At 35.8% G+C, this 26,681-nt stretch overlaps 6 protein-coding genes across 7 annotated transcripts; 3 read left to right on the top strand and 3 right to left on the bottom strand.

Annotated features, from left to right (window-relative positions):
• Positions 1-26: 26 nt before the first annotated feature.
• LOC145222218 (bifunctional peptidase and (3S)-lysyl hydroxylase Jmjd7-like) lies at positions 27-1,612 on the top strand. Its single transcript, XM_080088285.1, has 2 exons — positions 27-236; positions 630-1,612. Exon 2 carries the CDS (start codon positions 650-652, stop codon positions 1,610-1,612), a length of 963 nt encoding a protein of 320 aa, XP_079944411.1. The 5' UTR covers positions 27-236; positions 630-649.
• On the top strand, positions 1,609-14,253 carry LOC145222217 (uncharacterized). The gene is made up of 21 exons (XM_080088284.1): positions 1,609-1,819; positions 1,986-2,146; positions 2,431-2,613; positions 2,675-2,758; positions 2,839-2,997; positions 3,058-3,210; positions 3,663-3,740; positions 5,060-5,178; positions 5,397-5,542; positions 7,552-7,633; positions 7,690-7,806; positions 7,891-8,042; positions 8,100-8,170; positions 8,235-8,284; positions 8,528-8,687; positions 8,751-8,953; positions 9,204-9,356; positions 9,604-9,733; positions 9,802-9,905; positions 10,341-10,516; positions 13,620-14,253. The coding sequence occupies exons 1-21, from the start codon at positions 1,695-1,697 to the stop codon at positions 13,678-13,680; spliced, it is 2,667 nt and encodes an 888-aa protein (XP_079944410.1). The 5' UTR covers positions 1,609-1,694; the 3' UTR covers positions 13,681-14,253.
• Positions 5,541-7,556, bottom strand: LOC145222221 (uncharacterized). Its single transcript, XM_080088290.1, has 6 exons — positions 7,026-7,556; positions 6,765-6,877; positions 6,635-6,689; positions 6,221-6,424; positions 5,861-5,943; positions 5,541-5,754 (listed from the first exon to the last, which is right to left on the bottom strand). Exons 1-6 carry the CDS (start codon positions 7,157-7,159, stop codon positions 5,675-5,677), a joined length of 669 nt encoding a protein of 222 aa, XP_079944416.1. The 5' UTR covers positions 7,160-7,556; the 3' UTR covers positions 5,541-5,674.
• Positions 14,254-15,170: 917 nt separating the features above from the next.
• LOC145222222 (BPTF-associated chromatin complex component 1-like) lies at positions 15,171-17,304 on the bottom strand. Its single transcript, XM_080088291.1, has 5 exons — positions 16,945-17,304; positions 16,715-16,806; positions 16,313-16,414; positions 16,073-16,202; positions 15,171-15,899 (listed from the first exon to the last, which is right to left on the bottom strand). The coding sequence occupies exons 1-5, from the start codon at positions 16,969-16,971 to the stop codon at positions 15,627-15,629; spliced, it is 624 nt and encodes a 207-aa protein (XP_079944417.1). The 5' UTR covers positions 16,972-17,304; the 3' UTR covers positions 15,171-15,626.
• Positions 17,305-20,734: 3,430 nt separating this feature from the next.
• LOC145222220 (mitochondrial fission factor-like) lies at positions 20,735-23,550 on the top strand. 2 transcript variants are annotated; one of them, XM_080088288.1, is made up of 6 exons: positions 20,735-21,057; positions 21,208-21,356; positions 21,472-21,527; positions 21,714-21,908; positions 23,037-23,106; positions 23,299-23,550. In XM_080088288.1, exons 1-6 carry the CDS (start codon positions 20,805-20,807, stop codon positions 23,440-23,442), a joined length of 867 nt encoding a protein of 288 aa, XP_079944414.1. In that variant the 5' UTR covers positions 20,735-20,804; the 3' UTR covers positions 23,443-23,550. The 2 variants fall into 2 exon arrangements, with proteins under 2 accessions (XP_079944414.1, XP_079944415.1); XM_080088289.1 differs by lacking the exon at positions 21,714-21,908 and having other exon boundaries at positions 20,736-21,057.
• Positions 23,542-25,984, bottom strand: LOC145222219 (protein YIPF1-like). The gene is made up of 3 exons (XM_080088287.1): positions 25,895-25,984; positions 25,186-25,304; positions 23,542-24,515 (listed from the first exon to the last, which is right to left on the bottom strand). Exons 2-3 carry the CDS (start codon positions 25,271-25,273, stop codon positions 23,653-23,655), a joined length of 951 nt encoding a protein of 316 aa, XP_079944413.1. The 5' UTR covers positions 25,274-25,304; positions 25,895-25,984; the 3' UTR covers positions 23,542-23,652.
• Between the last annotated feature and the right edge of the window lie 697 nt (positions 25,985-26,681).

Below are 26,681 nucleotides of genomic sequence, written 5' to 3'. Positions count from 1 at the left end.
ACCATGATTTTTCGCAACTCAAGCATGACGCCGCCCGGCGGCGGAGCTGTGCGTTTTTCCTGTCATGCTCTGCTGGCTTAGTTTGTAGTCAGTACAGTAAACAGTAAACACAATCTGACATTTTGCTTCAGAAATGACAGAGTTAGAGCGTTAGTGCGACCATACAAATCAGTCTGGTTCAAGTGGTTGCAAAGAAAATTCAATAAACCAATATCCTCAACTTTAAAGTATTACAGGTATTATGTTCGTTGCGTAATTGATAATTAATTGATATTATCTATTATCAGATGATAATTGATATATTGCCAGTCTGCAGAATATACAAGTTAATGAGATCTCAGGCCTGAGAGGACACGTGTCCGCGCGTTCTACATAACCTTCAAGTCCGCATGCAATACCAATTTTTCCCGTTTAAATACCAGTGATAAACACGACCAGGCAGTACTTTATGCCAAATTTCCGCGTTCAGTAAAAAATAATTGGCGTGAAAACCTTTCGAGTGTGCTGCTGCCATACTCTGCTGACTGGATGTATTATAAGTTTTGCTAATGTATTACAAATTCAACCCGTTTTCGGTCATAAAGCTGTAGATTTGCAAAAAAAAACAGTTTTGTATGTTTATATTGCAGGATCAGAAAAAGATGCAACAATGCTTGGCTGTGGGCAAGTGTTCAAAACTATGGCTGAAAATGCACAAGAAGTCAGGGAACTTTATGTAATGGATAACATTCCAAATGTTGATGGAATTCCTTCCCCATTAAATTTCCACAGAGATTTTGTAGCCAAAAATATTCCATGCATTTTTACAAACTGTATAAATGCATGGCCTGCAATAAAGAAATGGTCTGTGGATTATCTCAGACATACAATTGGAAACAAACTTGTGTCAGTTGCTGTAACTCCAAATGGATATAGTGATGCAATTGCAAACAATATGTTCATGCTTCCACATGAGGTCAAAATGTCAGTGGATGAGGTGTTATCACATATGTGTAATTTGGATACAGAACATGATGCCGTATATTACATACAAAAACAAAACTCAAATCTATTGACAGAATTTCCTGAATTAGTAGAAGATGTGGCAGAACATTTGGCATGGGCAACTGACACTTTTGGTAAACATCCTGATGCTGTCAACTTTTGGATGGGAAACAGTGCAGCAGTGACTTCTTTGCATAAAGATCATTATGAAAACCTGTACTGTGTAATAAGAGGAAAGAAAACATTTACCTTATATCCACCTACTGACAGACCTTATATTCCCTATAAGCAATATAGAGTGGGAAAATACACTTACAACAAGAGCAAATGGGAAGTTGTGGGCACGGATGATAGCATTCCATGGATCCCAGTGGATCCTTTAAAGCCTGACTTTGGCACATATCCACAGTTTAAGCTAGCAAAACCTATTACCTGTGAGATTAAACCTGGTGAAATTTTGTATCTTCCTGCCTTGTGGTTTCATCATGTACAACAAAGCGATGAAACAATTGCTGTAAATTATTGGTATGATATGGATTTTGACATGAAGTTTACATATTACCAGTTGATGAACAACCTAGCTACTTTATTAGAAGGTTCTTCAGCCGAATATTCATTTGATGACTAATTTTTCAATGTTTTATTCTTAATGTCATATAGGATATTTTTTAACTTAAGCAAGTAATTGAGACCTTTACTTGCACAAAAATATGGCGGAAGCAAAGCGTTTAAAAGAGGACATGGAAAGAAAACAGAATTGGAAACGCTGGGGTCCTTATTTGTCTGAGCGGCAATGGGGAACTGTACGAGAAGATTACTCAGAAGATGGGAGTTGGTTTGTGTTGTTTTGTTTTCAAACTGCTGTGTTAACTACTTGCATGTCAAATTTATTACTACAAATTTCAATTCTGTAACCCAGGTGATCTTATTAATTACACCACAAAAGTAATTTTTTCAGCAACCTGAACACACAATGTAACATTTCATGGCTTTTTTTCTAGCTGGAGTTATCTTAGTCATGATGATTCTCGTGCAAGAGCATATCGCTGGGGAGAAGATGGTTTATTGGGTTATTGTGACAGACAATGTCGACTTTGTTTCAGTGTGGCTCTTTGGAATGGAAAAGATCCAATTCTTAAGGAAAGGCTCTTTGGTTTGACAGGTATGTCCATGATAAACCACAAAGAAAAGTTTAATTTGTTCAGCGGTTTTGTTCCTATTGGGTCATTGCTCTTTGTATGACACATTGAAATAGGCAGTGAAACTTGGATAATTACAACCAATATGGAAAAACCCATACCTTGAGGATGTTGTGTTTCATTGAGCAGTTGTTACTGATTTGGGAAATTGTATTGTGCATGGTGTTAAACTATTCGAAAGCTTTGGCACAAAAGTCTTAATAATTTCACTGCATTCTTTATGTTCTGTCATTTTTTGTACAACCAGGTCCTGAAGGTAACCATGGTGAAGATGTAAAGGAAAACTACTACTACCTTGACAGCACTCCCACTCATTCTTACATGAAGGCGCTGTACAAATATCCACAAAATGAGTATCCATACGGCAAAATTGTTGAAGAAAATAGAAATCGTGGACTAGATGTACTGGAATATGAGCTAGAAGATACAGGTATTAAAAAAGCAGGCTTAATTTGCAGGAAATTGTGAAAGTTGTATCTGTTTTATTACAGGTGTTTTTGACTCAAATAAATACTGGGATGTTACTGCAGAATATGCTAAAAATGCACCTCAAGACATTTTGTGCAAGATTACAGGTAACGACTCTAGTAATAGTTAGTTAGAAAACTGCAAGTATTTAGTCCATTCATCACAGGCATATAAAACTGTCATTTAGTTTCTAACAGAGGAAAAGAGACAGCCACAGTCCATGTGTTGCCAACCCTTTGGTATCGAAACACATGGATATGGGGATGTACACATGAAGGTTGCACAATGAAACCTTCAATAAAAGGTCTGACATCTAACAAGGTTCGATGCAAGCATGAATCATTAGGTGAGATGTAGTCAATAAAACTTATCAATGTGGGTTTTTAACAATATATATTTGTTTTAGAAACTATGATTTGGGAAGTGGAAGAATTGACATCTAACGCTGCCGATTCTCAGTTGTTGTTTACTGAAAATGAGACTAACATGGTCAAACTTTTTGACCAGGAACATTACACAAACTATACCAAAGATGCCTTTCATCGGTTTGTGGTTAATGGTAAGTAAATTATTCTAAGATATGTTTTGGTGTCTGAATTCAATCATTTTAGATTGGGGACTGTTTTGGTCCATATGTGGGGACTGTTTTGGTCCTACATTTAGGGACTTTGGATTATAAGGTGTTTTGTAGGGTATATCTTCCATAAAGTGCTGTGATAAGCCACAAAAGATTTATGCCAAAAATATCTGCTTCGAACACTGCATGTAAAAACAGTACAAATTCAAGCTAAAATGTTTTGAATAAAATATTTATTCATGTAATTTTATTAATTTTGAACAGTAGTAAAAGTGTGTTTTCTTACTGTTTCCCCTTACAATCTACCCATTTTTATTATGATTTGAGCAATGTGAAGTTGTTAATAAGTTTTCAGAATGCAAAGTGTAGGTGTTGTATGTTGTGTATACCACTAATAGAAACATTTTTAAATGGAACATTTTTAAAAATTTTAGGTGATCACTCTGCAGTTGACCCAAAGAAAAGAGGCACCAAAGTGGCTGCTCATTATGTCTTAACTATTCCTGCTGGAGGTAAGAAGGTTGGAAGCGCTAGCACTGTATATATATATATGTTTTCTTTTGGATTTATTCTTTGTGTGTTGACTGTCACACTGCTTCTCCACAGAAAAATAGTTGTTCACAATGTACATGATACTACATCAGACCATGTTATTTATAAATTTTTTGTCTTATTACCTGCAGGTATATATTTCCTCATGCCTATTTTTTCAAAGGTTAGGTTATCAAGCATTATGGTTGCTAGATGAAATTAACTTACTTTCACTATAAACTCCCAAAACAGTCATTTTATCAGCATGAAATATGTTTGCTTGCTGTTCTGCCCTAAACACAAAATAGTGCAATAGCACGGAAGTTAAAGACAAGCTTTATGGCTGATGCATTGCAGCAGTTTGTGTCAGGTTACAGCTCATGGAAAAACAATCATTTTACTCCTAAAACAAGTCAGGCTCAGATGAAATCAAGCCAAGATTAGAAATCACATAATCATGAATATATTTGCTTTGAGATATTACAAAATATGTTATAAAACCTAAAAAACTTTATTGTAAGAAAGGTATATGTTATAAAAACTCTGCTGTTATATGAATCAGTGAACTCAAATATGGTTGGTTAATATATGACTTGCAATAAAATTAAGTCCACTGTTTTACACATGAATTGTTCCATGAATATTTTTTTTCACATAGTAATGTCCTTTTAGCTACTTATGAGTCTGAGGACTTATTTTTGGCAATACATAGAACATAACTGTATTTTTTTTGATTCATTTTAAACTTTTACAGGTGGTAGGTTGGGCCAGGGGTAGTGTGGTACCAGATTTATGATGACCCCAAGATTGTTTACTCCCTTTAACCATCACGATATTATTTGGGTAGAATAATTTAGGAGCAAGTAAACGATCCTGACACTAAAAAATTACAATAAAACATAGCACCCCAATTCAAAGGAGAGTGTTAAAATCCTAAGATTGTGTTTAGTTACAGTTTTTGTTATCAATTATCATTCTAATACTGGTAACTGCAAAATGTATGTATGTATTAATTGTGCTTGATAAGGCCAGTTAACTTAAACAGCACCATTATGTGAAAGTTAGCTTTGTGGAGTTGTAAGTCATCAAAGGAAGTAACTGACAAGATACAGACATTGTGAACCCTATCCATTGTACTATTAAGTACACTCATTTCCGTCTGTTATGGTAATATTAGATAGTGACCATTATCACAGCATACCCATACAAGTGCTGATAACAGAAAACTTTTTGGAAGAATTAGGATTTTATAACCATTTTTAAAAGCATTTCTTTGAACAAAAATAAGTCCTGTTTTTAGGTTCTGTCATTCTGAAGTCAAGACTTTATGACGAGTCACTCTCCATTTCTGATGCATTTGGTCCGTGCTTTAATGATACCTTCAAACTTCGCAAAATTGAATCAAACCAGTTCTATGGTGTAAGTGGGTGTGTTGCATACTTGATCAAAGAAATTACTACTTCAAATTGTAACTTATAATAATGACACATTAAATGTGCTGTGTTTTATTGCCACTTGCTAATCATTAAGAAATGCATTGACAACTTGCTATTTAATTCCATTTAAAGAACTATGGTGAAGCAGACATGCTATGTACAAGTAGTTCCTGGTGACACCATGAAACACATTGTATTCAGGAAATATTTCCCCATGTTAAAAATGAACATCTGAACATTGTCAAACAAGCTTATGGTGGTTTGTTGTGGTCAAAGCAGTTCTATCATTACATTGTAGAGGATTGGCTTCGGGGGGATAAGGAACAAGTTTCACCGCCCAAAGCAAGGTGAGTAAACGGTTTTTACAACATTCTTTTTACATTTAAAAGCAGAAAATGTACAAAGATAAAGCAGTTGTAGCAGTTGTAAGATGACATCAATATTCAAAAGCATTAAACTGTCTTGATAACTTTATAAGTTTAATGTAACTTATTGTGATGATTTTCTGCGTCATCTGAATCTGATGCAAACAAATCTTCATACTTGGGAAGGGATAAGCCTGCAATGTAAAAGTTTAGTTTGGCATTCTGAACTAAATTGCACATCCCTGCTATATGTGTGTATGCATTTCTTTTTTAAGACAATGTTCTTATTCTATTGCTTACCATTCTGAGCTTGTTGTGTTGGATGTTTTTCATTTATATTGCTGACCTGTGTTACTGCGGTTGAACAGGAAGCCTGAGTGTCTCTTTTGTAGACATGCAAAACATAAATGGTGTTGAATTGCTGATAATCACTGTTAAAGCTTTTTTGTGTTTACATTTGTCACAGTGGTTTGATTACATGCTATCTGAACATTCACATATAATTATAACATGTCATGTTTTGCCACCAACATGTTATATTTTAGCTCATTTATACATTAAACTAGCTAATCCTTTGACTACATTAAAAATGCAGATTTTATTTCAAACTTTAATGTTGCTATTGATTAAAATAAACTGTTTTTTAAGTGTTCTACTTACAATTTTTGTGAATTTTGAGGTATTGTGTCTGCCTCAATGGTCAATGTGTTATCTTTGACATTGTGATGCACAACAATATCATTTGCCAAATAGTTAGGTTTGTGTCGCTTTCTACACTTGATGATGATGATAACGAGCAGCACAAGGATTAACAAATATGCAACTGCACTTGCAATTGCAGTGGCTATGCCAAAATGATGCCAACTAGAAACAAAACAACCCTGTGCAGTTTAAAAGAATTCATTTTGTAATGCATATATCCAGTAAGCACAAAACCAGTTTTATAATTTGGAAGACAAAACCCCTAATATTACCCAATCCTCCAAAATGATATTTTGGTGTTTTTATTTCATAGAAATATTAAACCATTTATAACAGCCAAATATGCACCACATATAGTCGAAACTTTCATACTTGTAGTTCATCAAATGTCCAAGATTATGAGTGCTTGTGTCTGCCTTTGTTGCTTCTGTAAAGAATGATTTATAGTTATCTCCAGCAAGTATATCTTATAACTTGCATCCAGGTTAGGAGTTTTAAATACCAGGGGTTGTAGTTTGTTGAAAAGGATTGCTGTGATGAAGATTGCTTGTGATGTTTGGCAAGTGAAAATCGAAGTCTGGTGGTCCAAGGTGAAATAAATTGTCCTGGTGCATACTAAAAGCAAATCATTGATTTTTATCAAACCACATCCTTAGTTGATGTAACTATCTTTCTGATTTAAATACCATATTACTTTCCTTTTTTGGTTGAAAAACAAAAAAAGGTGATTGACTGCAACCTAAAGAAATGACCATTTACTTACTTGTGACCCAAAACTCCATGATCCAATTTTGGGCAGCAGTAATCATTTCTAATTCCATGCAGTGTGAATGAACAACAATCTTCTGGGCACTTCATTGTAGCACATGTTTCTGCTGATATGTGCGTAAGTGCCATCTTTGACAGTAGTGTTACAGATCCTAATCACATGCTCCTTCTTGTAACACTGCGAAACACTAATGAAGTGGATGAAACAACTTCCTCACTTTGCTGCAGTGTTGATGTGATTACAAGAACACTTGAAGTTGTTTTTTTAGTCCTAAACTGTTGTTATGCACAACTGTTATCACATGACACCTGTGGCATATTCTGGACAATAATCAACAGATTCGTGGACAATTCTATTTTTTCATTTTTCATTAGTTAAATCGTGGTTGTTTTTGTACATAAACAAAACCTTGCTTTGTCCACAAGTTCATCTTGTGCCAGTTACGATGTGTAATTTCAAACTTGTTGTGGCAAGGCTCTGTCCGTGGACACTGATAACAAATGCCATTGATTGTTCACAGGTTGTGTGGTCGAAATCACGAATGGAAACACTTGTTTAATCGAGATGTTGTTTCTATGCCAGACAAATGGGAATACCCATGGGTATGCTAAAACCAAATTAATATTTGGCATTAGTATAAACATGTTTGGTTTTACAGTATGCATCATGGGATCTTGCTTTCCATATGATACCTATGTGCAAAGTTGATGCAGAGTTTGCAAAGAACCAGTTGCTCCTGTTTTTACGGGAATGGTATATGTCACCAAGTGGCCAGGTAAAAATCAGTTGTTTTTGCAAAAGCTAAATAATCAATTTCTGAATAAATTCACCTTGTAAATTCATTGTGTTAATTTTGCAGATTCCAGCTTATGAATTTGCATTTGATGATGTGAATCCACCAGTTCATGCCTGGTCAGTATACAGAGTTTATAAACTCACTGCACCAAAGGGACAAAGAGATCAGTTATTTTTAAAGCGCTGCTTCCAAAAACTAATTCTAAATTTTACATGGTAAGATTTGTTAGCAAGAAATGAATATCTTAGTTGAGAAAAGTAAAATGTGCACAGGTGGGTGAATCGAAAAGATCCTGGTGGCAAAAACATATTTTCTGGTGGATTTTTGGGATTGGACAACATTGGTAAATTTATGGTGTTAAAATTGGATGAAAATGTTAATATAAACCTTTGAAAACAAATTTTTAGGTGTCTTTGATCGATCGAAACCCTTACCCACAGGTGGTCATTTGGAACAGGTAAGCAAACAACACTTTTAAACATTAAGGCTTTTAATTTTGATTCATGTCTCATTGATCTGCAACAGTCACTTTAGGCAACATAGCATTTACACGGGATCAAACTGCAAGAACAAAATATAAATTTGTGCAAATATATTAACATATTTCATGCATACTATATCCTGTCACTGTCAATATCCCAAAGATTGTACCACAAATGAAACTTTCTAACACTATGCAGCTACATCCATTTCGTTGCAGGCTGATGGAACTGCCTGGATGGCTTTTTTCTGTGTCGTAATGCTCGACATTGCACTAGAATTGTCGCTGCATGATCCCTCATATGAAGACATGGCAAGCAAGTTTTTTGAACATTTCGTCATGATTGTTGATGCCATGAATTCTGCTGGAAACGGAGAAGGTTGCCTGAAACAGACTTTTTAGGAATTATTTACAAATTAATGCAACAGCATCGTGTTAATAGGCTTGTGGGACGAAAAAGACGGATTTTATTATGATGTGTTACGCTTTGATGATCATGCTCAACCTCTGCGTGTTCGATCCATGGTCGGTCTGATTCCACTCTACGCTTGCCTCGTTCTTGATCACGAAAATTTTTTCAACCTTCCCGGTTTTAAGAAACGAACTGACTGGTTTCTCAAGAACAGAAAGGACCTAGAGTCACGGGTTAACAGCATTTCATTTTGTATTGTTTTTATGTAGCATGTCATTATCATACAAGTGTTATCGTGGCTTACGCTTACATGTGAACCCATATTTTCAGTCAAGTTTGACTATGTATACTTTCACCTGCTTTGAATCTGTGTAAAAACACTATAATTTAATTTGAACTCTTAAATTAAACTGTGTAATGAAAAATTGTAATTATGTGATTTAATTTTATACATTTTTTTGTAAATCTGCACGTACTTTACAGATTACCTTCATGCAAGAAGGGGATCAGTGTAAATCACACCAGGGAAGAATATTGCTTGCAATTCCCACTAAAGATCAACTTTGTTCTTTGCTCAAATATTTACTCGACGAAAACGAATTCCTTTCTCCTTACGGAATTCGCTCTCTATCTAAGGTGAGGTCGTCCTACTGATAAAGTTATCTCCCAACCCTGATAAATAAACATTTGTTGTTTGTTGTAAAGTAGGGTTGGGTTAAGTCTAGCAAATAGCAACCCAACATTGTGAGATGAACCCATCTGGTTCCACAGTCAACAAACCGAAATATGAAAAGAACTATAACCTTGTTAGCTAATGACGTGCGAACTAATCACTATGGCAATTTTCTTGGTAACTCATCTTTGATTCCCCAATACCATACAGGTCCATAAAGACGAACCTTTCGTGATGTGGGTTGGTGGATCGGAGCACCGAGTTGATTACGTCCCTGGTGAATCAAACACTTACCTATTTGGAGGCAACAGCAATTGGCGGGGCCCAATATGGCTTTGCGGTATATGGTTTCTGCGATTTGTGAATACTATGTATCTTTCTTTAATGTCGCAATATTTAATTCTTCAGTAAATTACTTGATCATCGAAGCATTGGAGCGCTACGATTATTTTTATGGCGATTCGTTGAAGATTGAATGTCCAACTGGTTCAGGCAACAAAATGAGATTGAAGGTATGATACTATGAATGGTTTGTTTTTGCCAAAAACGTCAACTTACCCGTTACGTGCCAAATATGTCAGCTGCAGTTTTGTTATTTCCAAAACATAACTTTTGACATTGTGGTGTACCGTAAACATTAAAAATCACTTGGCTTCGTTTGGTGCGCTGCTGCCAAAACGGTGGGCCATATTTCATAAAACTGTTAGATGCGAGGTGTTACAATATCTTGGAATTTGTTTGAAAAAATATTTATACATTCGTTATGCCACGTTTTTTGAAATGCGAAAAAGTGCCATTTTGCCATACTTACCCCCTGTCTGTTAATGGCGTTGTTTGAAACCCATGGACCAATAAGGGTGGTACAATTTCCGTCATATTGTGCGGGATATTTGACCAACACTTGTTTTTAAACTAAAACCTCTTGACATGTGTTTCACTAAATTCAGGATGTAGCTAAAGAGATCAGCCGAAGGTTGGTTTTATTGTTCGAACCTGACCCTGTGACCGGCAAAAGACCTTGTCATGGAAACAACGATCAATATGCCAAAGATGAATTCTGGAAGGATCTTATTTTGTTCTATGAATATTTCCACGCGGATAGTGGCAGAGGGTGTGGAGCGAGGTAACATATAACATTGTCTTTTCTTAAACTGTTGTATTATGGGTCTCCTTCCATGAAGGGACATATATTGTTTTTGTCCGTATTTTTTTCTGTCTAACGCTCGTTTGGTCAAGAAAGAGTGCTTCAAATTTGGACAGATGTTAGTTAATAATCTGAAGTTTGACGCCGAATGATTCAGCGGTTCACCAACAGGCTCCAAAATGTATGTTTTTGAAAAACGGCTTTACTGACTAAAGTACGTAATCTAAGAGTTTCATGCTTTATTGGTTGGTGCAATGTAAAGTATTCTAAGGATTTTTCTAACGTTTTATTATAGATTTACCCCTTAAGCCCCGAAATAATCGGTTTTAGTTTTAGACCAGAAGTACACGCCCCAATGTGATGAAATTTTAGACAATTGTTTGCAGTAGTTTATTCGTTTTGTATTTAAATTTTGCCTTAGTCGGCCCAATATTAAGCGTGCAGCCCATAATATGTGTACTCTGTCAGACAGACGGACGTCGCAGGTAATTCACTGGTGTACGATTAAGGCGTTTTAGTGCAGAGCGGGAGTGCTCAGCTTGACGGCTGGACAGACGTTTTACGAGACAGTTTTTCGGTGATTAGAAACGAGCTGTTTTTGCGCAGCAATGCTGTGTCGTTTTATTAAGTTATAACGCGCACTTTCAGCGAAGGTTTTACACCTAAGACGTGATTTAAACTCGATAAACAGGCTTCGGTTTCGTAAGTTTTAACTTATGTCAAGAAAAACGTTGTTTATCAACAAAAAGATGAATAATTAAACTTGTCTTTTTCGAAAGATAAATGTTATTTAAATTCTCGTGGTCAGCTTGGCCGCGGCATGACCGCAGGTCAACTTGTAGATAGGATTTTTCGTCATACCGCAGCTTCTTTATTTTTCACAAATAAATTCAAGATTCAATACTTCATGTATAAATTAAGCATAACAGTATTGTTGAACACTAAGGACTGTGTGCTATTGAAAACGGTGTCAAAAGGTCAAACGGTCTTTCGGCGTCTGCACCGTGAAAGGTTAGTACAGGTCAATGGTACTCGTTTTGCGAAACAAAGTTAAGTGAAAAACAATTTGTTATGTATACCTTAGTAGCAAATTGCTTTTTAATTTACAGTGTCCGTAATACAACTGTTAAAGGCTTTGTAGGAAAATTTGCGTTTAAAAATGACCTTGGATGACAATATCTAGGATAAAGCAAGAGATTAAATTGAATGAAGTTTTCGTTCCCTTTTTACTATCTAATAGCTGCAACATTTGTTCACCGCAAATTCACTCAAACACGGGGATCCATTCGCTTTGTTTGCAAAAACAATCATGTGTTTAGATCAAATGATGTGTATAGTAAATTGGTAAATAGGACATAGAAAATTTAAAATGGAAGTATATTAGAAAGCCACCTTTTTAGGTTTACGTGATGTTGATTATCTTATTTAGATTTTCTACAAGCAACATTTAAACGTAGGGTTGTTACCTATTTAGAAATTTATATTACCGTCCCATAGTTACTGTTATTATGGGTCCCCTTCCCTGAAGGGGACACATATTGTTTTTGTCCGTATTTTTTTTCTTTCGTCTATCTAACGCTGGTTTGTGAGACGCGTTTGGTCAAGAAAGAGTGCTTCAAATTTATTCAAATTTACACAGATGTTAGTTATTTAACCGTATTTGATCCTCCTGAAGTTTGACCCCGAATGAGGCCCCAAAAATGTAAAAAAAATTACACGGCTGTACTGACCTAAGTACAGGATCTAGGAGTTTCATGCTTTGTTGTTTGGTGCAATGTAAGACATTCTAAATGTGTTTCTAACTTTTTATTGGATTCACCCATTGTTCACCCTTTAAACCCCGAAATAATCGGTTTTAGTTTTAGGCCAGAAATACAAGCCCTATAGTGCAAAAAATGTTAAAAATTTTAACAATTGTTTTTAGGCAGGGTATTCGTTTAGTATTTAAAATTTTGCCACTTACCTTTACAACCCATAATATGTGTACGATATCAGTCAGATATAAGTCCCAAGTGAGGAATTCGCTGGTTTACGATTAAGGCGGCAGAGCGGGAGTGTTCAGCTTGACGTCCGGACAGACTTTTTACGAGACAGTCGTTCGGGTGATTAAAAATCAACTGTTTATTTGTGCAGCAATGCTGTCTCGTTTTATTGAGTTATCACGCGCATTTTCAGTTTTGGCGAAGGTTTTACACCTAAGACGTAATGTAAACTCGATAAACGTACTTCGGTTTCGTTTATGTCAGGCAAAACGTCGTTGATCAACATAAATATGAAAAAATAAACACTTTTTTTCGAACGCCGCTATAAATGGTCTTTAAATTCTCGTTGTCAGCTTGGCCGTCGCCTAACCACGGGTCACTAAAGGTCAACTTGTAGGCATTACAACACAGTTAAGAATTTTTTGTCATAGCGTATCTTCTTTGTTTTATAAATTCAAGACAAATAAATTCAAGAATTAGTACTTAAGTCATGTATAAATTAGGCTAAACGGTATTGTTGAACACTAAGGACTGCATGCTGTTAAAAACAGTGTTAAAAGGTCATTAAACGGTCGTTTTTGCGAAACAAAGTTAAGTGAAAAACAAGTTGTTATGTATACCTTTGTAGCAAACGATTTTTTTATGTAGTGTCTAATATAACAGTTAAGTTGTAGTGTCCAATGAAACGATTTTTTGTTATTATATGACAATAATGATGCAAAAAGAATACGGACAAAACTTTTAAAGTTAAGTTAATGCTTTGTAAAAACTTGTCCTTAAGATTCTAAAAATAACCGCAACATTTGTTTGCCGTAAATCTGCACAAAACACGCACGTGGGGACCCATACGTTTTTGCTTGCAAAAACAATCAAATATGTAGATAAAATTGTGTATAGTATAGTAAATTGGTTAATATCGTATAGAATATATAAAATGGAAGTATATCAGAAAGCCACTTTTCTAGTTTTTGTTGTTGTTGAAACATTTTGTTAAAATACTGTGTAATGCAAATTCAATGTTCGTTAATAACACACTCAATGATGTTAAGGTTAGGCATTTTACGCGAAAAAACTTCACTGCGAATTTTCTGTTTCCTTAGTCACCAAACTGGTTGGACAGCTGTAATTGTGAACTGCATTGAACGTATCAGTACGGGATGATGAAAACAAGACAAGATTGTGCTTTCTTACTATCTTGCATAGTCATTACACTTATATTCAAGTTACGCGTAAAATTTGCACCATTGTAGTTTTTTGTGAAAACTTAAAACATTGCAGATTGTGTTTTTATATGACACTTTGAACCTACCTATAGTGAAGCAATTACAAGGTATTAAAATATCAGGATATTTTTGCTATGCATAACTGTTCGACTATTTCGTGTTGCTGCACTTGAACCTGACAATTTCCGCCGTAACCTCTTTACTAATCAAGTCTTAGTTTCTGAAACAGGAGTCATTGGGTCCCGTAGTCTAAAGTAAAATGCTGTGTGACAAAAAGTTTTAACATTCTTAACGTGATCCCTTTAGTCATATTTGGTACGTAATAACGAAGTCTCGATATTGCTTTTGTGAATAGTGGTCGAGTTGTTTTTATACATTACCAGTATATTGTGTGCATAATCTTTTGTATGTTGCAACTACTGCCTTTTGTTCATACATTTTATACTACGCTATGACATCATAACCGTTGAGCACAACGCTGTAACTACCTATTATACAAATATCAAAGTTCCAGGTGCTCCTTTTTGTTGATTAGTCACCATGAAGCAGATTATTTACCACGTATGTTCGCCCGGTTTTGTTGGAGGAAGCTGTAATTTTGAAGTAGGACAGGATCCGTAAAAGCTACTTAAATGCCACAATAACAGGATGGGTTTTCCATGTTGTAGTTGCGGGCCATTGTCTTCATCACACTTTTTACGCCCTGGTTTGTAAAAACGTGCGCCTAAAGCAATTAACAGACATATTAGTCAAGACTGGCATTGAAAAAAAGCGTTGTGTTTGCAAAATTAGCAGTGCGTCGCTTGCATTGTTTGAGTAAGTGAAGATTGTACATTTTCAAATTTTATTCGTGACAATTAAGACGTTTTGCGTTTCACATCTCCTCAGAGGAATAACCATGACCATTTTTAAAATCAACTGATAAACTAAAAGGTAAATTTTTGAGCCAAATCGATCACCAGAAGTAAGACAAAAATGAATTCTTCCCGAATATTAAACATTATTTTTGAAAGTTTCAACGTAAATCCGACGCTTTTTTTTCCGAAACAATATTTAATTAACTGCACTGTACTAGTTAGTATGTATTAACTATTAAATATCGATTTTTGGGTTTGTAAACTTTGCAGCCATTAAAAATAGTGATTTGCTGAAAGTGGCGGCTTGAACCCATAAGTTTGCCGACTCTTTAACATAAAATCCGCAAAGCAACTAGGGATTTGGTTCATGCGTTAAACCAGTAACACAAACGAATATGCAAACGTGATGCCACAAATCACCTAAAAAGATCGTAAAAAAACATCAGGTTTATCAGGACCTTTATAGTTGTTTATTTTGCCAAGATTCGGTTTCGGTCCAATTCCAAAACTGATAGTTATCGAAGTCACTTGCTATATTAATTACTAATAGAAAGCTTTGACACAATATCAGTAACGTCTTTCCATTACCATTCTATTGATTTCTACTGTTTACTGTAGCAGCAGTTCGACAATAAAAATTAGTTAGGTTAACAAAACAAAAACAACCAACTGAACCAAGGTGAAGGAACGACAAATGTATGGTGTTGGTAAGTAAAAGTAAACTTGTATTTTGTAGATGTTTTTAAGGAATAATCCTGTTTAGTAATCAACCTTTGTTTAGAGACAAACCCTGCGATTTCTTAGTCAAGTAATAAACAGAGATATGAGAATGTGTACAGGTGTATTATTTGTTTCATTACTTAGAAAGCATGTTCTTCTTATGGCAGAGCATATTATTTGCCACAAAACTCTTTAATAGCTACCCTTTATTTGAATCAAAAATACAAACTCTTATAGCCCCACGTCTCATTCTATCAACCTTTACCACCTAATAAAACGTTTACCCTTTGACAACAAAATATGATGCTCAACTTGGATCTGAGACCAGATCAAAAGGTGGCATGGGAGGTGGATGACTTACTGAAAGTTCATTCACACCCCCAACAGTTCTGCTTTCAACTGCAGGTTGTTCACTGATGTATTTGTCAATCTTCTTGAATGAGGAATTTACCTCATCCAAGTTTTCCACATCAACCAGAGAATCGTTTCCAGCATTAAAGGAATTTGTCATGGAAGTAACTTTTTGGCGCTTGGTTTCTATTTCCAAATTGCTTGTGAAGTCATTGAAAGAAACAGTTTCCTACGTAAACAACAACAAAAACACCATTTAATTCCAAATCAATATGAAACAGTATTCAGTTCTATTCGAATTTTTCACAACCTTTACACTGTTTTGTGCACATAATATGTTATATTATAAAAGAATGAACCTAGAACAAACATCAACTTTAAGCCACATTTTTTTGTTCTTACAGCAGGAATGCTCTCTGTGACAACAGTTTCATTAACAGAGCTGCGTTTGCGAGACTGTGGTTGCTTTTTCGTAACAGCCATTCCAGCTTCAGAATAGATTTTTCTTTTTATAGCATTTTTTAACTGTGTCCTGTAAAATAAGAAATAAGTGGTAAAAATAGCATAAATACACAATAAACCCAATGGCACTGTTTCCAATCAATACAAAAAATTCAGAAAAGACTATGTAATATTACTTACATGGATCGAGTTTTAACCACTTCACTGATTTTGTTTAAATCAGTACCAAATGTATTTACAGCATTTCTGAGCATTTCAACTTCTTCATCTGTCCATTTTGACCTAATATATACGATTTTTTGCACAAAGGCATGGTCAAACCACATACAATACGGCATATCAAAATCAGGATAACTTTGTTTTGCAGGGTTTATTAGGTACTTTGCTTTTGAGTCATATAAATGATCACATTTAGTGCATAGTGCCTGTATGATTAATCACATATTCCTTAAAAAGGCTTTGTAAATTGAGAAACAACTGTACATAAAACACAGTGCAATCATAACATACCACTTTAGAAAGGGAACCCATATTAACCACTTTTTACAGCAACATTTTTGCCAAAAAAATAAACCTACATACCCAGGTGGCGCTTCTACTTGTGTGTTGATTTGCATTGTAAGTTCCGACAATTTCGTAAAAGCTTCTCCAGCTGTGACGAAGATCTGACTAACCTAATCAAACAAAACACAACATATGGAAATGTTTAACATGCTGTGTTTAGCAAACATGCTAATTGCTAATTCTGTTCAATTTACCATAGTTCAATTTACATTCTATAGAATGGTTCCAAAAAAACATTTTTAACCAACCTTAGCAGCTGTGGTGTTTGAGGACATGACTTAGTGTGCAGTTGTGTGTGATTCAGTGATTGTTGATGGTTATTAAAAACTACAACCAAAGCCAGTACAATATTCAACAACAAGAATGCCGAATTTGTGTAAGACGTTTTGCGGAGCAAATTGCTTAACACTGCAATTCCCAATTTCTGACTACAATTACAACACAATAATTATTCTGATTCTGATCTTAATCTATTTAGCGTGGATGCGCTTGACTAACCCAAAGCAGTCATTGTACAAAGGCTTTGTACTTTGTAACAAAGCGCGCCTTTTTCACGAAAGGCACAGAAGTCAATCCCAGGTCATCCACTGAGAGATCAGCGCCACTTAGTGAAAATTTTGCATATCATCCGGTGGACTCTTCACACTAGCATTTTAAGCAACAGATAAATTTATTGTTTCATATTTTGGAATTCGATTACTTGAACTGTTTTACACGGATTCAAGCCCAATATTTAGTAAAAGTTTGAAAACCATTTTTACTAAGAGCTACAATATGGGGGCCAGCACGCAATCAAATTACCTGGCGACGCCTTTCATGCGGGAAGCAAATCATGTTTTCACGTTTTTCTGCCGGTAACATCAGTGGGACTTAAATATTAGCACTAATCCATGCACAAACTTTTTTCCAACAACAATAGGGTACACATTTTCTGTATTTTTGCATCTAAAGCAATTTTCCCGAAGGAGTGAAATAATTGGTTTCACACAATGGTACTTGGATTCATTTTAATTTGTAATAACTTCCTACGCTTGTTTGTTTATTTATGTTTAACCATAGGTAACTTAGGTTTAACAGACTTCGAACCCAGAATGCCCCCGAGGACGAATCCCAGTCAGTATTTTAATGTCTGCTTGGGTCAGGCGCGCGGGACCATTCGGTCAAGTTCCTGCCTATTCCAACGGTTCTCTATGCCTAGCATTAAATAAATCGTAACAGTGGTAAAGTGAATACATTTCTTCCAAAAAGTTTTGGCGAATTGGCTTGGTATCAGTCAAGCGCACCGAAACTTAACGATCGTCACGCTTTAAATCAGGGCTACTCAAACTTTCTTGTTCTGTGACCCCATTTTAAAACCGAAATTTCTACGCGACCTCTTCATGGGTATGATGTAAAGAAATACTTGTAGTTTATATATATACATACCATCTAATGGCGCCTAAAAAGCCTAAATTAATTTCTAACTTAATACACAGATTGACAGTTTTAGTTTATATGACGCCATAATCTATATTGTGACGCTGTTGGTATCTGCTTTTTCGCATTGTTTGCACACACTAGGCATAAAAAAGTTTGGCGCATATGGCTACTAGGCTGGTAACACTCTTTTAAGTTCTACAAAATGTGTTTAGAGCAGTTTAAATACACGGGAATGATGTTTGAACAATAAATGTACGCCCGTATACCCTTTATTGTGTCTGACATAATAACCCATAATGTTTCGCGACCCCAAAATTATATTACGCGACCCCGACTGGACAGTTTGAGAAGCCCTGCTTTGCTTTAAATGACTTTTCTGGTGACTTTAGGTCGTTTTGTTATTAAAAGTAAATTTCATCGGAATTGTGGCATTAACGTGACTGCCGCCTGGGTAAGTTGCATAAAAAAATATATTTTCGTCTGACAATAATTACCGACCAGACTTATTTCGCACGCATTAAAAAACAAGAAAAAATGTCATCGGAGAAAATTTTTGAATCGTTATGAAAATGTTCAGATTATTAGCAGACCAGCCGCTTGCAAAGCCGCAATGGTCAATGGAGCTAGCTAAACTGCCCTGGCAAAGTTTGGTTGTTGATTTATTTATGTTTGATTTCTGTCGTAGTCTTGCAGGAGTTACATACAAACTGCGCCAATCCGAACAGAAAAGTCGTAATTCTACACAAATTCCGCGCAATTATTTAACGAAAAAAAGCCTTCGCGCCTTTCCATTGACAAATTCCGCGATGTTGAGTAACTTGAGTTAACAGGTCTAAACATCTAAGTTTTGATAAAATATGCAGCATAGCACCTGGTAACACAGGGCACCTAACTGAAATGAGCTAATTAAAGGGTGCATCTATCTACTAGGGCAGTGGTTCTCAAACTTTTTTTTGTTGCGACGCCTCTGGAAAAGTTTTCTGGACTTGCGACGCACCAGCAAATAAAAGGTAATGAGGAAACTTCAATAAATCAATAAACAGTTAATTTAAATCTATTAAACAGCACTTAGAGAACAGTTTTAGCCTAACTGTTTTTCGACAAAGTTATAAAACTGCACTCGACACTTTTAGTGCGACCGGCAATTGTCAATTGTTTTAATTATCGCGCACAATTGCATTGTCTTGTCTGTTGCAAGGTCTCAACAGCATCAATAACGAATTACAATGAAAGTAATGTTTTAACTTACGAACCATATAAACTGATGCACAAAAATGTACTGCTGCAACTCATGCACAATAATCACTCAAAACTTTAGCTAACAATTATACGTTATAACTACCTCAAGCCTTTGCTAGAAAAGTTGCCTTTGTTACATTGTTATGAAGACTCCGTTCACATAATCAAGTTTAATGCCCGCCAAGCGTCGCCCCAGACACGCGCCTATCACGTACTTGCTGCTTGTACTGTTTGGTCTCGACGTACATTAACGGACAGCCGCGTTTTTTATCAAAAACTTTTGAGGTAAATTTACGCCAATTCGCACTCTACGCAAAAAGTATTTGGACGTAGATACGTTAACCGCACTGAAACCTCATTTGTATGAGATAAACTGAGTTCAGTCACGAAACGGAAATATTCTGCGACGCCCTTGGAAAATTGAAACGACGCACCAGGGCGTCGCGACGCACACTTTGAGAACCACTGTACTAGGGTAACACTAAAACAGAAAACCGGAAAAAGCAGAAAAAGGGAAGTGTTTCTCTATTTACTGTTTATGTCGAAACATTTCTGCTTTTCCTTTTTTTTTTCTGCGTTTAGTGTTGATTTCCGGGTCATGTCTAAAACTGCGGGCCCACTTGGCCCGTTTTTCCCTGCGAGAGTCGGGCCAAGCAATGATATTGTGGGCCCGCAGTTTTTCCTTGCAATAGACGCGACAAGCACTGGATATAGCGGGCCTGCAGTTTTGATACTTGCGAGAGACTCGACAAGCACTGGATATGGTGGGCCCGCAGTTTTTCAATTGCATGAAGTGCTGGGCCAAGTGTTCCAAGTGGGCCCACAGTTTTAGACGTGACCGTTGATTTCCTGCTTTTTCTGCTTTTAGTGTTACCCTGCATCTAAAGTATACAGGGTCGCTCGGATTGCTTGGTGCACTATAGTCACTGCTTGGCACACTGTTATAACACTTGGTGCACCTTTATATCTCTCGGGGCATGTTTATATCGCTTGGTGCACCTTAACATTACTTAACAATTTTGCTTTTTAACAATCGTGCTGGTGAAAAAGCAACAAAACGTACCGAAACTGCAACCAGTTTTGGTTAGTGCCTTGTTTATGACATCAAACACACAATTGTTGGCAGTGAATGTTTGGTAATTATTGTGTACAATACAATTGCACTGTAATAAATGGTTAATTTAGGTGATGCTTTGAGGTGGAGCTCGTTTGGTTGCACGCTTTATCATAAAAGTGACGTCATAATTTAAGTCCGCCACCTTGCTTTTTTGTACAACTCGGCGCCTATGTCAATAGACATTTACCTGAAATTAAGTAGACAGCATTTTTTGTGGACTTGGTCCTGTTATAAATGGTGGGAAGAATTTTAAAAACTTGAACATTTTAAACTTTATGTATTTCAGTGCCGGTGTAATTTAGTTTAAACACATATCCAGTAAAAAATTTTAAAATGAATTTATCTGATGATCCAGAGGTTGATACTGCTACACTACAACAAATGGCTTACAACAGTAATTTTACTGAAGATATTAACATTCGCATGAGAGTTCCAGAAACAATTACTGTAGAAGACAAAATTGATGAAGATCAACACAATAGAAACCCTCCAAACTTTTTTCATCCTTCAATTAGTTCAAAGTATGATGCACAGAATAGTTTGACTGCTTTAAAAATGGAGGTTCCAGATAGAATAGTTGTTTCAGGTATTTTTGGCAATCACATTTTGTTTTGTTTAACTTTTAGATGAACTGGTTGCTAGGCTTTTTAGTTATTCAAACATGATAATAAACTGTTGTTTGAAGAACTATACTGTAATTACAAAAAAAGTTTATTTATGTAATTACAATTTGCAGTTGGAAAAGATGGAGTTCAATATGATCAAGGTGAAATGAGAGTTCCTTCACCTGAATATGGAGCATACAACCCAGAACCACATCTTGTCTCACTTAAAACACCACCCCGAGTTTTAACTTTACAAGATCATTCTTTTAATGCCTTGGATGTAAGTGTTTACCTTCAAAATACATATTATTTGTGACAAAAAATGATTTTTAAAACAATGGTTTTTTACAGGCAAATCACCATTTCTTTGATTTTTGAGTTTATTTTGTCAACAGGTTAACAGCCAACTGCCTGATGATGAAAACAATCCTGAACAGCCTTCTTTTCATGGGTAACAGCCTTTTATTTATTTTGCACTGTAAAGGAAATGACAAAATTTTAATGCATGATGATTAAAAGTATGTGATAACAATAATACAAGTCGATTTTTTATTGCTGTTAAATATAGTTGTAATATTCATTGCTTTATAAAAAAAATGGACAACAGCGAAGAAGAACATGTAATTATGTTGCAAAGACAAAACAGACCAACAAAGTTGGATCTGACCAGCAATCCAGGGAAGCGAAAGAAACCAGTGAATATTAGTGATGAATCAACTCATCAAAGTTTGCTAAAAGAACTTCAAAATGAAAGCAAAAACTTTTACCATGCTGTCATGAACAAGCTGCATCATAGAAACAGCAGAGATGAAGAAAATTCTGACTATGATTGGTTAGAAAAGTCAGAGCATGAAAAGAATGTTGTTTACATGTCAAAACTCATCAAACATTTTGTCTCAGTGTAGTAGTATTAGAGCAGGGGTCACCAACCTTTTGAAACCCGAGGGCTACCTTAAGATATTCAAATGGCTGGAGGGCTACCAGTTTAAAACATACCTAAAAAACATGTTGAAGTAGTGTGTTTATATTAAATGTGTTTTGTCTCATTATCAAAGTGACATTGTTCAAATTAACCTGTCACGATTTTTATTGAAACAAAAACAGAGCCCAATTTCTTTTAAAACACTATTATTATTCTTACTAAAAATGAAGCTGTGTGGTCCTGGACATACTGCATTAGGTCGCGACGAAAAAGTGGGTCACTGGTTGGGTTGTCGATATTTCGACAACTCAGTACGCTAATTTTTTGCATATTTTGAATTAAAAAACAACGGGTGCTGTTAAAAAACAGTCGCCACTTCTTTGCCACCATTTTATGCGTAACATTTGTTTCGTTTCAAAAAAGCACTGCTGTCAAATGTTGCACTCGTTCTAGTAATTAACACTTCGACCAGATGGTATTTAGATTTGCAAAATTAAATAAAACTTGTGGGTTCTAACATGTGAACGCAATAATGCACGCTAAATGCTAATATTCAAAGTCTACTTGTGGGTAAATTTACATGAAAATAGTTTCAGTTTCGGCATTACTTGAAACATTTTTCTCCCTATCGGAGAAAAATGGGGTCGCGTGTAAATGCTGATTTTCTTATCAATTGGGGTCGCTTTTTAAAAAGATTGAAGACCAATGTATGACGTAACAGTGGAATGTTATGATTGTTGCATAATGCTTTGTTAAGTATTAATTGCCCATGGTTAAATAAAACGTCTTGCATCACTTCTAATACAATCTTTATAATGCGTAACTGACTATTTCTAGAACAAGTCTCGTGGGCGACTAGAAATGATCCAACGGGCGACCAGGTGCCCTCGGGCATAGGGTTGGTGACCCCTGTATTAGAGAAAGGTGATGCATCAATTGTTCAATGTTCTCAAACTGCATTGGTGTTTCCTTGTTGTCTATGAATTGAATATAAGTATTGTTGTAAATTGTGTTAAATGTATTTACTGTTTATTTTAGTCAATCTGGATCTGCTCTTACGGATTCATCTATGGAAGACATGGACGAAGTAACTCTCATGAGAAAACAGGTACTTTTTGGTTACAGGTCGTAGTTGTGTTGTGCTTCTATTGTTAGTTTGTCCTATTAACTCAATGCAATTGTAGTAAACAGTATGTATGCATCAAATCCTAAAATCTTATCACGTCAGCAGACAACTTGTAGCCATCATTTGCAGTTTTATATTCATATTTTTGTTTACTAATTCTTATTATTGGTTCAGGTTTACAAACTTCACAAAAGACTTTCTTTACTGGAACAAGAACAAGCAACACGTGTTCAAAGAGATTACATAGTATATGGTGTAACAGCAGCTCTATGGTTGTTGAATGGCTGGTTCTTGTACAATCACAGAAGACTCTACTAGATTCTATATGTATTCTGCTTGCTTCAATGTTAACAATCATGGCTTTTAATTGTTAAATGCTGCCCTTATGAAAACTTTGTTTATCACCAATACACTGTGTTCTTATGACTGGTTACATAAATACTTTATTGATCTCCGTACAAGTAGCATTTACAATACCTGTGCATGAAAAGGTTTACATTTATATAAAGTTGCAATTTACAATAACCTTTACTGGCCATTTTTTTCAAAAGACCTGCCAGTGGGATTTGGCAAACTTGTAGAATGATCTAAATTTAACTTGCTTGGTGCCGATTCTGTTGCATTTGGTGCATAAGATATCGACAATGGAGTGAAGAAATACAACTGAAGGCCTACTGCCATTGCTGCATGACAAGCAAAGAGCACAAGTAACACCACTACAGCAATTTGGCGACTGTCATCTCGAAAAGCTGGCCACAAACTGAGCAACAGAACTGCCCCAGACACTGATATAGCTAGAGCTGTTAACAGCCAATCCAGCCAGGGAACAGGTATGAGCAACAAAAATGAAACTGGAATAAAAATAAAAATAGAGTATCCGTATATGCACATGATATCAGCAACTGAAAAGCCTGAAGCAGTTTTTCTCCACCACAAGATAGCACGCACCAAAAGTGGCCAAACAAATGTGTAGCTATAAACAATTATTGCAGCAACCGACAAACGTTCAAACTGTGGAGTGTAATGATATTTTTCATCACTGTAGTGGGTTAGTAAGGTAGTTAAGTTTCCACATACTCCAACAACCAGTACCAATGTTGCACATATCCAAAAAGGCCCATACAAATCAGGTCTGCCCCCAATGTATGCACTTTTAAAACTTTTACTTGGAAGTGGTATCATAGATCCCATGATTCGATTCAAAACGATATTAGTGTCCACATCAAACAACTTCTGATAAAACGCAAAACTCCAGATAGGATTTTCCTTTTTGTCAATCAGTCCTGATGTATCTGATGTTTCAGCATTTTCATCATCTATTGCAGAGTCAGGAAACTGGGTAAATGTATGCATATCTCCTTCATCGTTTTCCACGTTTAATGTTGCTGCATCTGGATGAAACACCCATGTTTAAGTGGCAAATGTTATGCAGTTATATCATTAAGTGTGAAGGTTGTGTGTTCTAGGTCTAAAGAAATTTGATCAAAGTGCATTCATATAAATGGTGTATGCACTAAGGTTTCTATTGTAGTTTGCAGTAACAATACATTAATTCAGTGTTTTTCAACCTTTTTTGAGCCGCGAAACACGTTATACTTCAAAATAATCTTGCGGAACACCAACGCAATTACAATCTTATTACTACACAACAATAAATGAAGCAAATCACAACAGGACATTAAAACTGTTGAAAGTGGATGATTACTTTCTTAAAAGAAAAACTAAATATCCCCATTAGGAAAAAAATAGTGATTTTCGACTGCTTGTATCATGGACTAGTCAAACTACTAAATTTCTTGCAGAACACCTGACGATCTTTCATGGACTGGTGTTCAGCGGTGCGCCGGTTGAAAACCGCTGCATTATTTAAACTGCTCTAAACATTGCTGCAGTTGCATTGCAACATTTGTAACCACAATTTAATGAATACATTACATTTCTAGGTTCCAATTCTACTTTAATTTTTTGTGGAAAACATAAATGAATCAGACACATTCTTGATGCTAAAGTGTGTGGCAAAACAAAAACAAAAAATCATAATGCAGCTAAAAAGCTTTGTACCTGTTACACCGCTTTGGGCAGTAGGTTCCCATAACTCTTTTTCATTGGGTGAAGTTTGGAATCCAAAATCTTGAACAGGATCACTCATTTTTAAATATGTTGCAGTTGCATGTTATGATCTACAAAATACAAAAACACTATCCAATTAAACAAACATCCAACGGAAAAGATAAAAGTCCTGGACACATCACACATGTACATCAGATTAAAAAGAATGAACGGCGCAAAATTTTGGATTATCCTGCAATCTGCGCCATTTTCTTTATTTTGTATGAATGCGTATCATTTCGAATAGTTGAAAAACTACACACTACACTTCATCCAATTACGATTTTGCCCCGAAAATCAAGTTATGTGTCGTCATCGCCACAGAGGGCAGGATATACTGTCAGGCCAGTGAGTTTACATGAATCAATCATTCACTATTAGTGGCATTTGCAACGTTTCAACAAAATTATGGAAATAACCCATCTTTAGAATCAGCTATTGCGATTGTTGCGTCATTGTATGCCATTGTTTTCACACAAAGCAATAACGCACAGTTGGTTCTTTCAATCTGCTACTGTATATCTGTTTGTTATTTATTACAATATTGTTTTTTTAAATGTAGTTAATGGCATTAATGAACATTTTACTTTTTAATCATGCAATTTTGTTGTTGTCATGTTACACTGTAACAAATGTTTCGATAGTGCGGCCCTCGACTCACTTAAAAGTTTATTCTTGGCCCTCAAAGTTGTTTGAGTTTGACATGCCTGCCCTATACAATGAATAATCGACCAAAACACGACTGTGCTCATCGAGATGTAACAAACGTCATGCTTGACATCATTTTATACATTTGCGATCATAGCATAGAATTCTAAAAACAGAATTCTATGATCATAGACCTTTACAAAACACGGTAGGCGATTTGATTTATTTTGCCAAGCTAATAACAACTGGCGACGAAGTTTTTTCTGTCCAACACCTACCCTACCCTAAATAATTAGGTTACAAATTTTTAATATTTTTAATCATTATGTCGGTAGACTTGAAGCATAAAATAGGCTACGTATCGTGATTAAAAGTCAACGCCAAAAATTTCGTGTTTGCGTGCAACACTCACACGGGTTCCGTGAACTGAACACTTAAGGATTCCGCAAAGATTCCCCGATAGGTTTTTTATAGCAATTTGAACAGGAATGATTCATAATAATGTGTTACGAGCAGTTATAACGCACCCCGTCCCCTGTGCAAGTATTATAAAACACAAGTAGTCTGACTCATTGTTACGCGAGACGCCATTTTGTGCCAAATTTATACGACAGGTATAAAAAAACACATAAATTGCCTGATTTTTCAAGTCGTGTTACGCAATAAAGCCTATGGAGCCATACTGCGTCCGAAACGATACAGCGGGTATAGGAAAATAACACAAAAATTGTGTGATTTTTACAAACTGGTGTGTTTTAACGCGAATTTGATAGACCAAATCGAAAAAAAACTTTTGGGTT

This window comes from Phallusia mammillata, chromosome 4, assembly GCF_965637545.1.
Source record: "Phallusia mammillata chromosome 4, kaPhaMamm4.hap1.1, whole genome shotgun sequence".
Lineage (NCBI taxonomy): Eukaryota > Metazoa > Chordata > Ascidiacea > Phlebobranchia > Ascidiidae > Phallusia > Phallusia mammillata.
The sequence above is the reverse complement of the archived record's forward strand: the minus strand, read 5'-3'. Positions and strand labels throughout refer to the sequence as shown.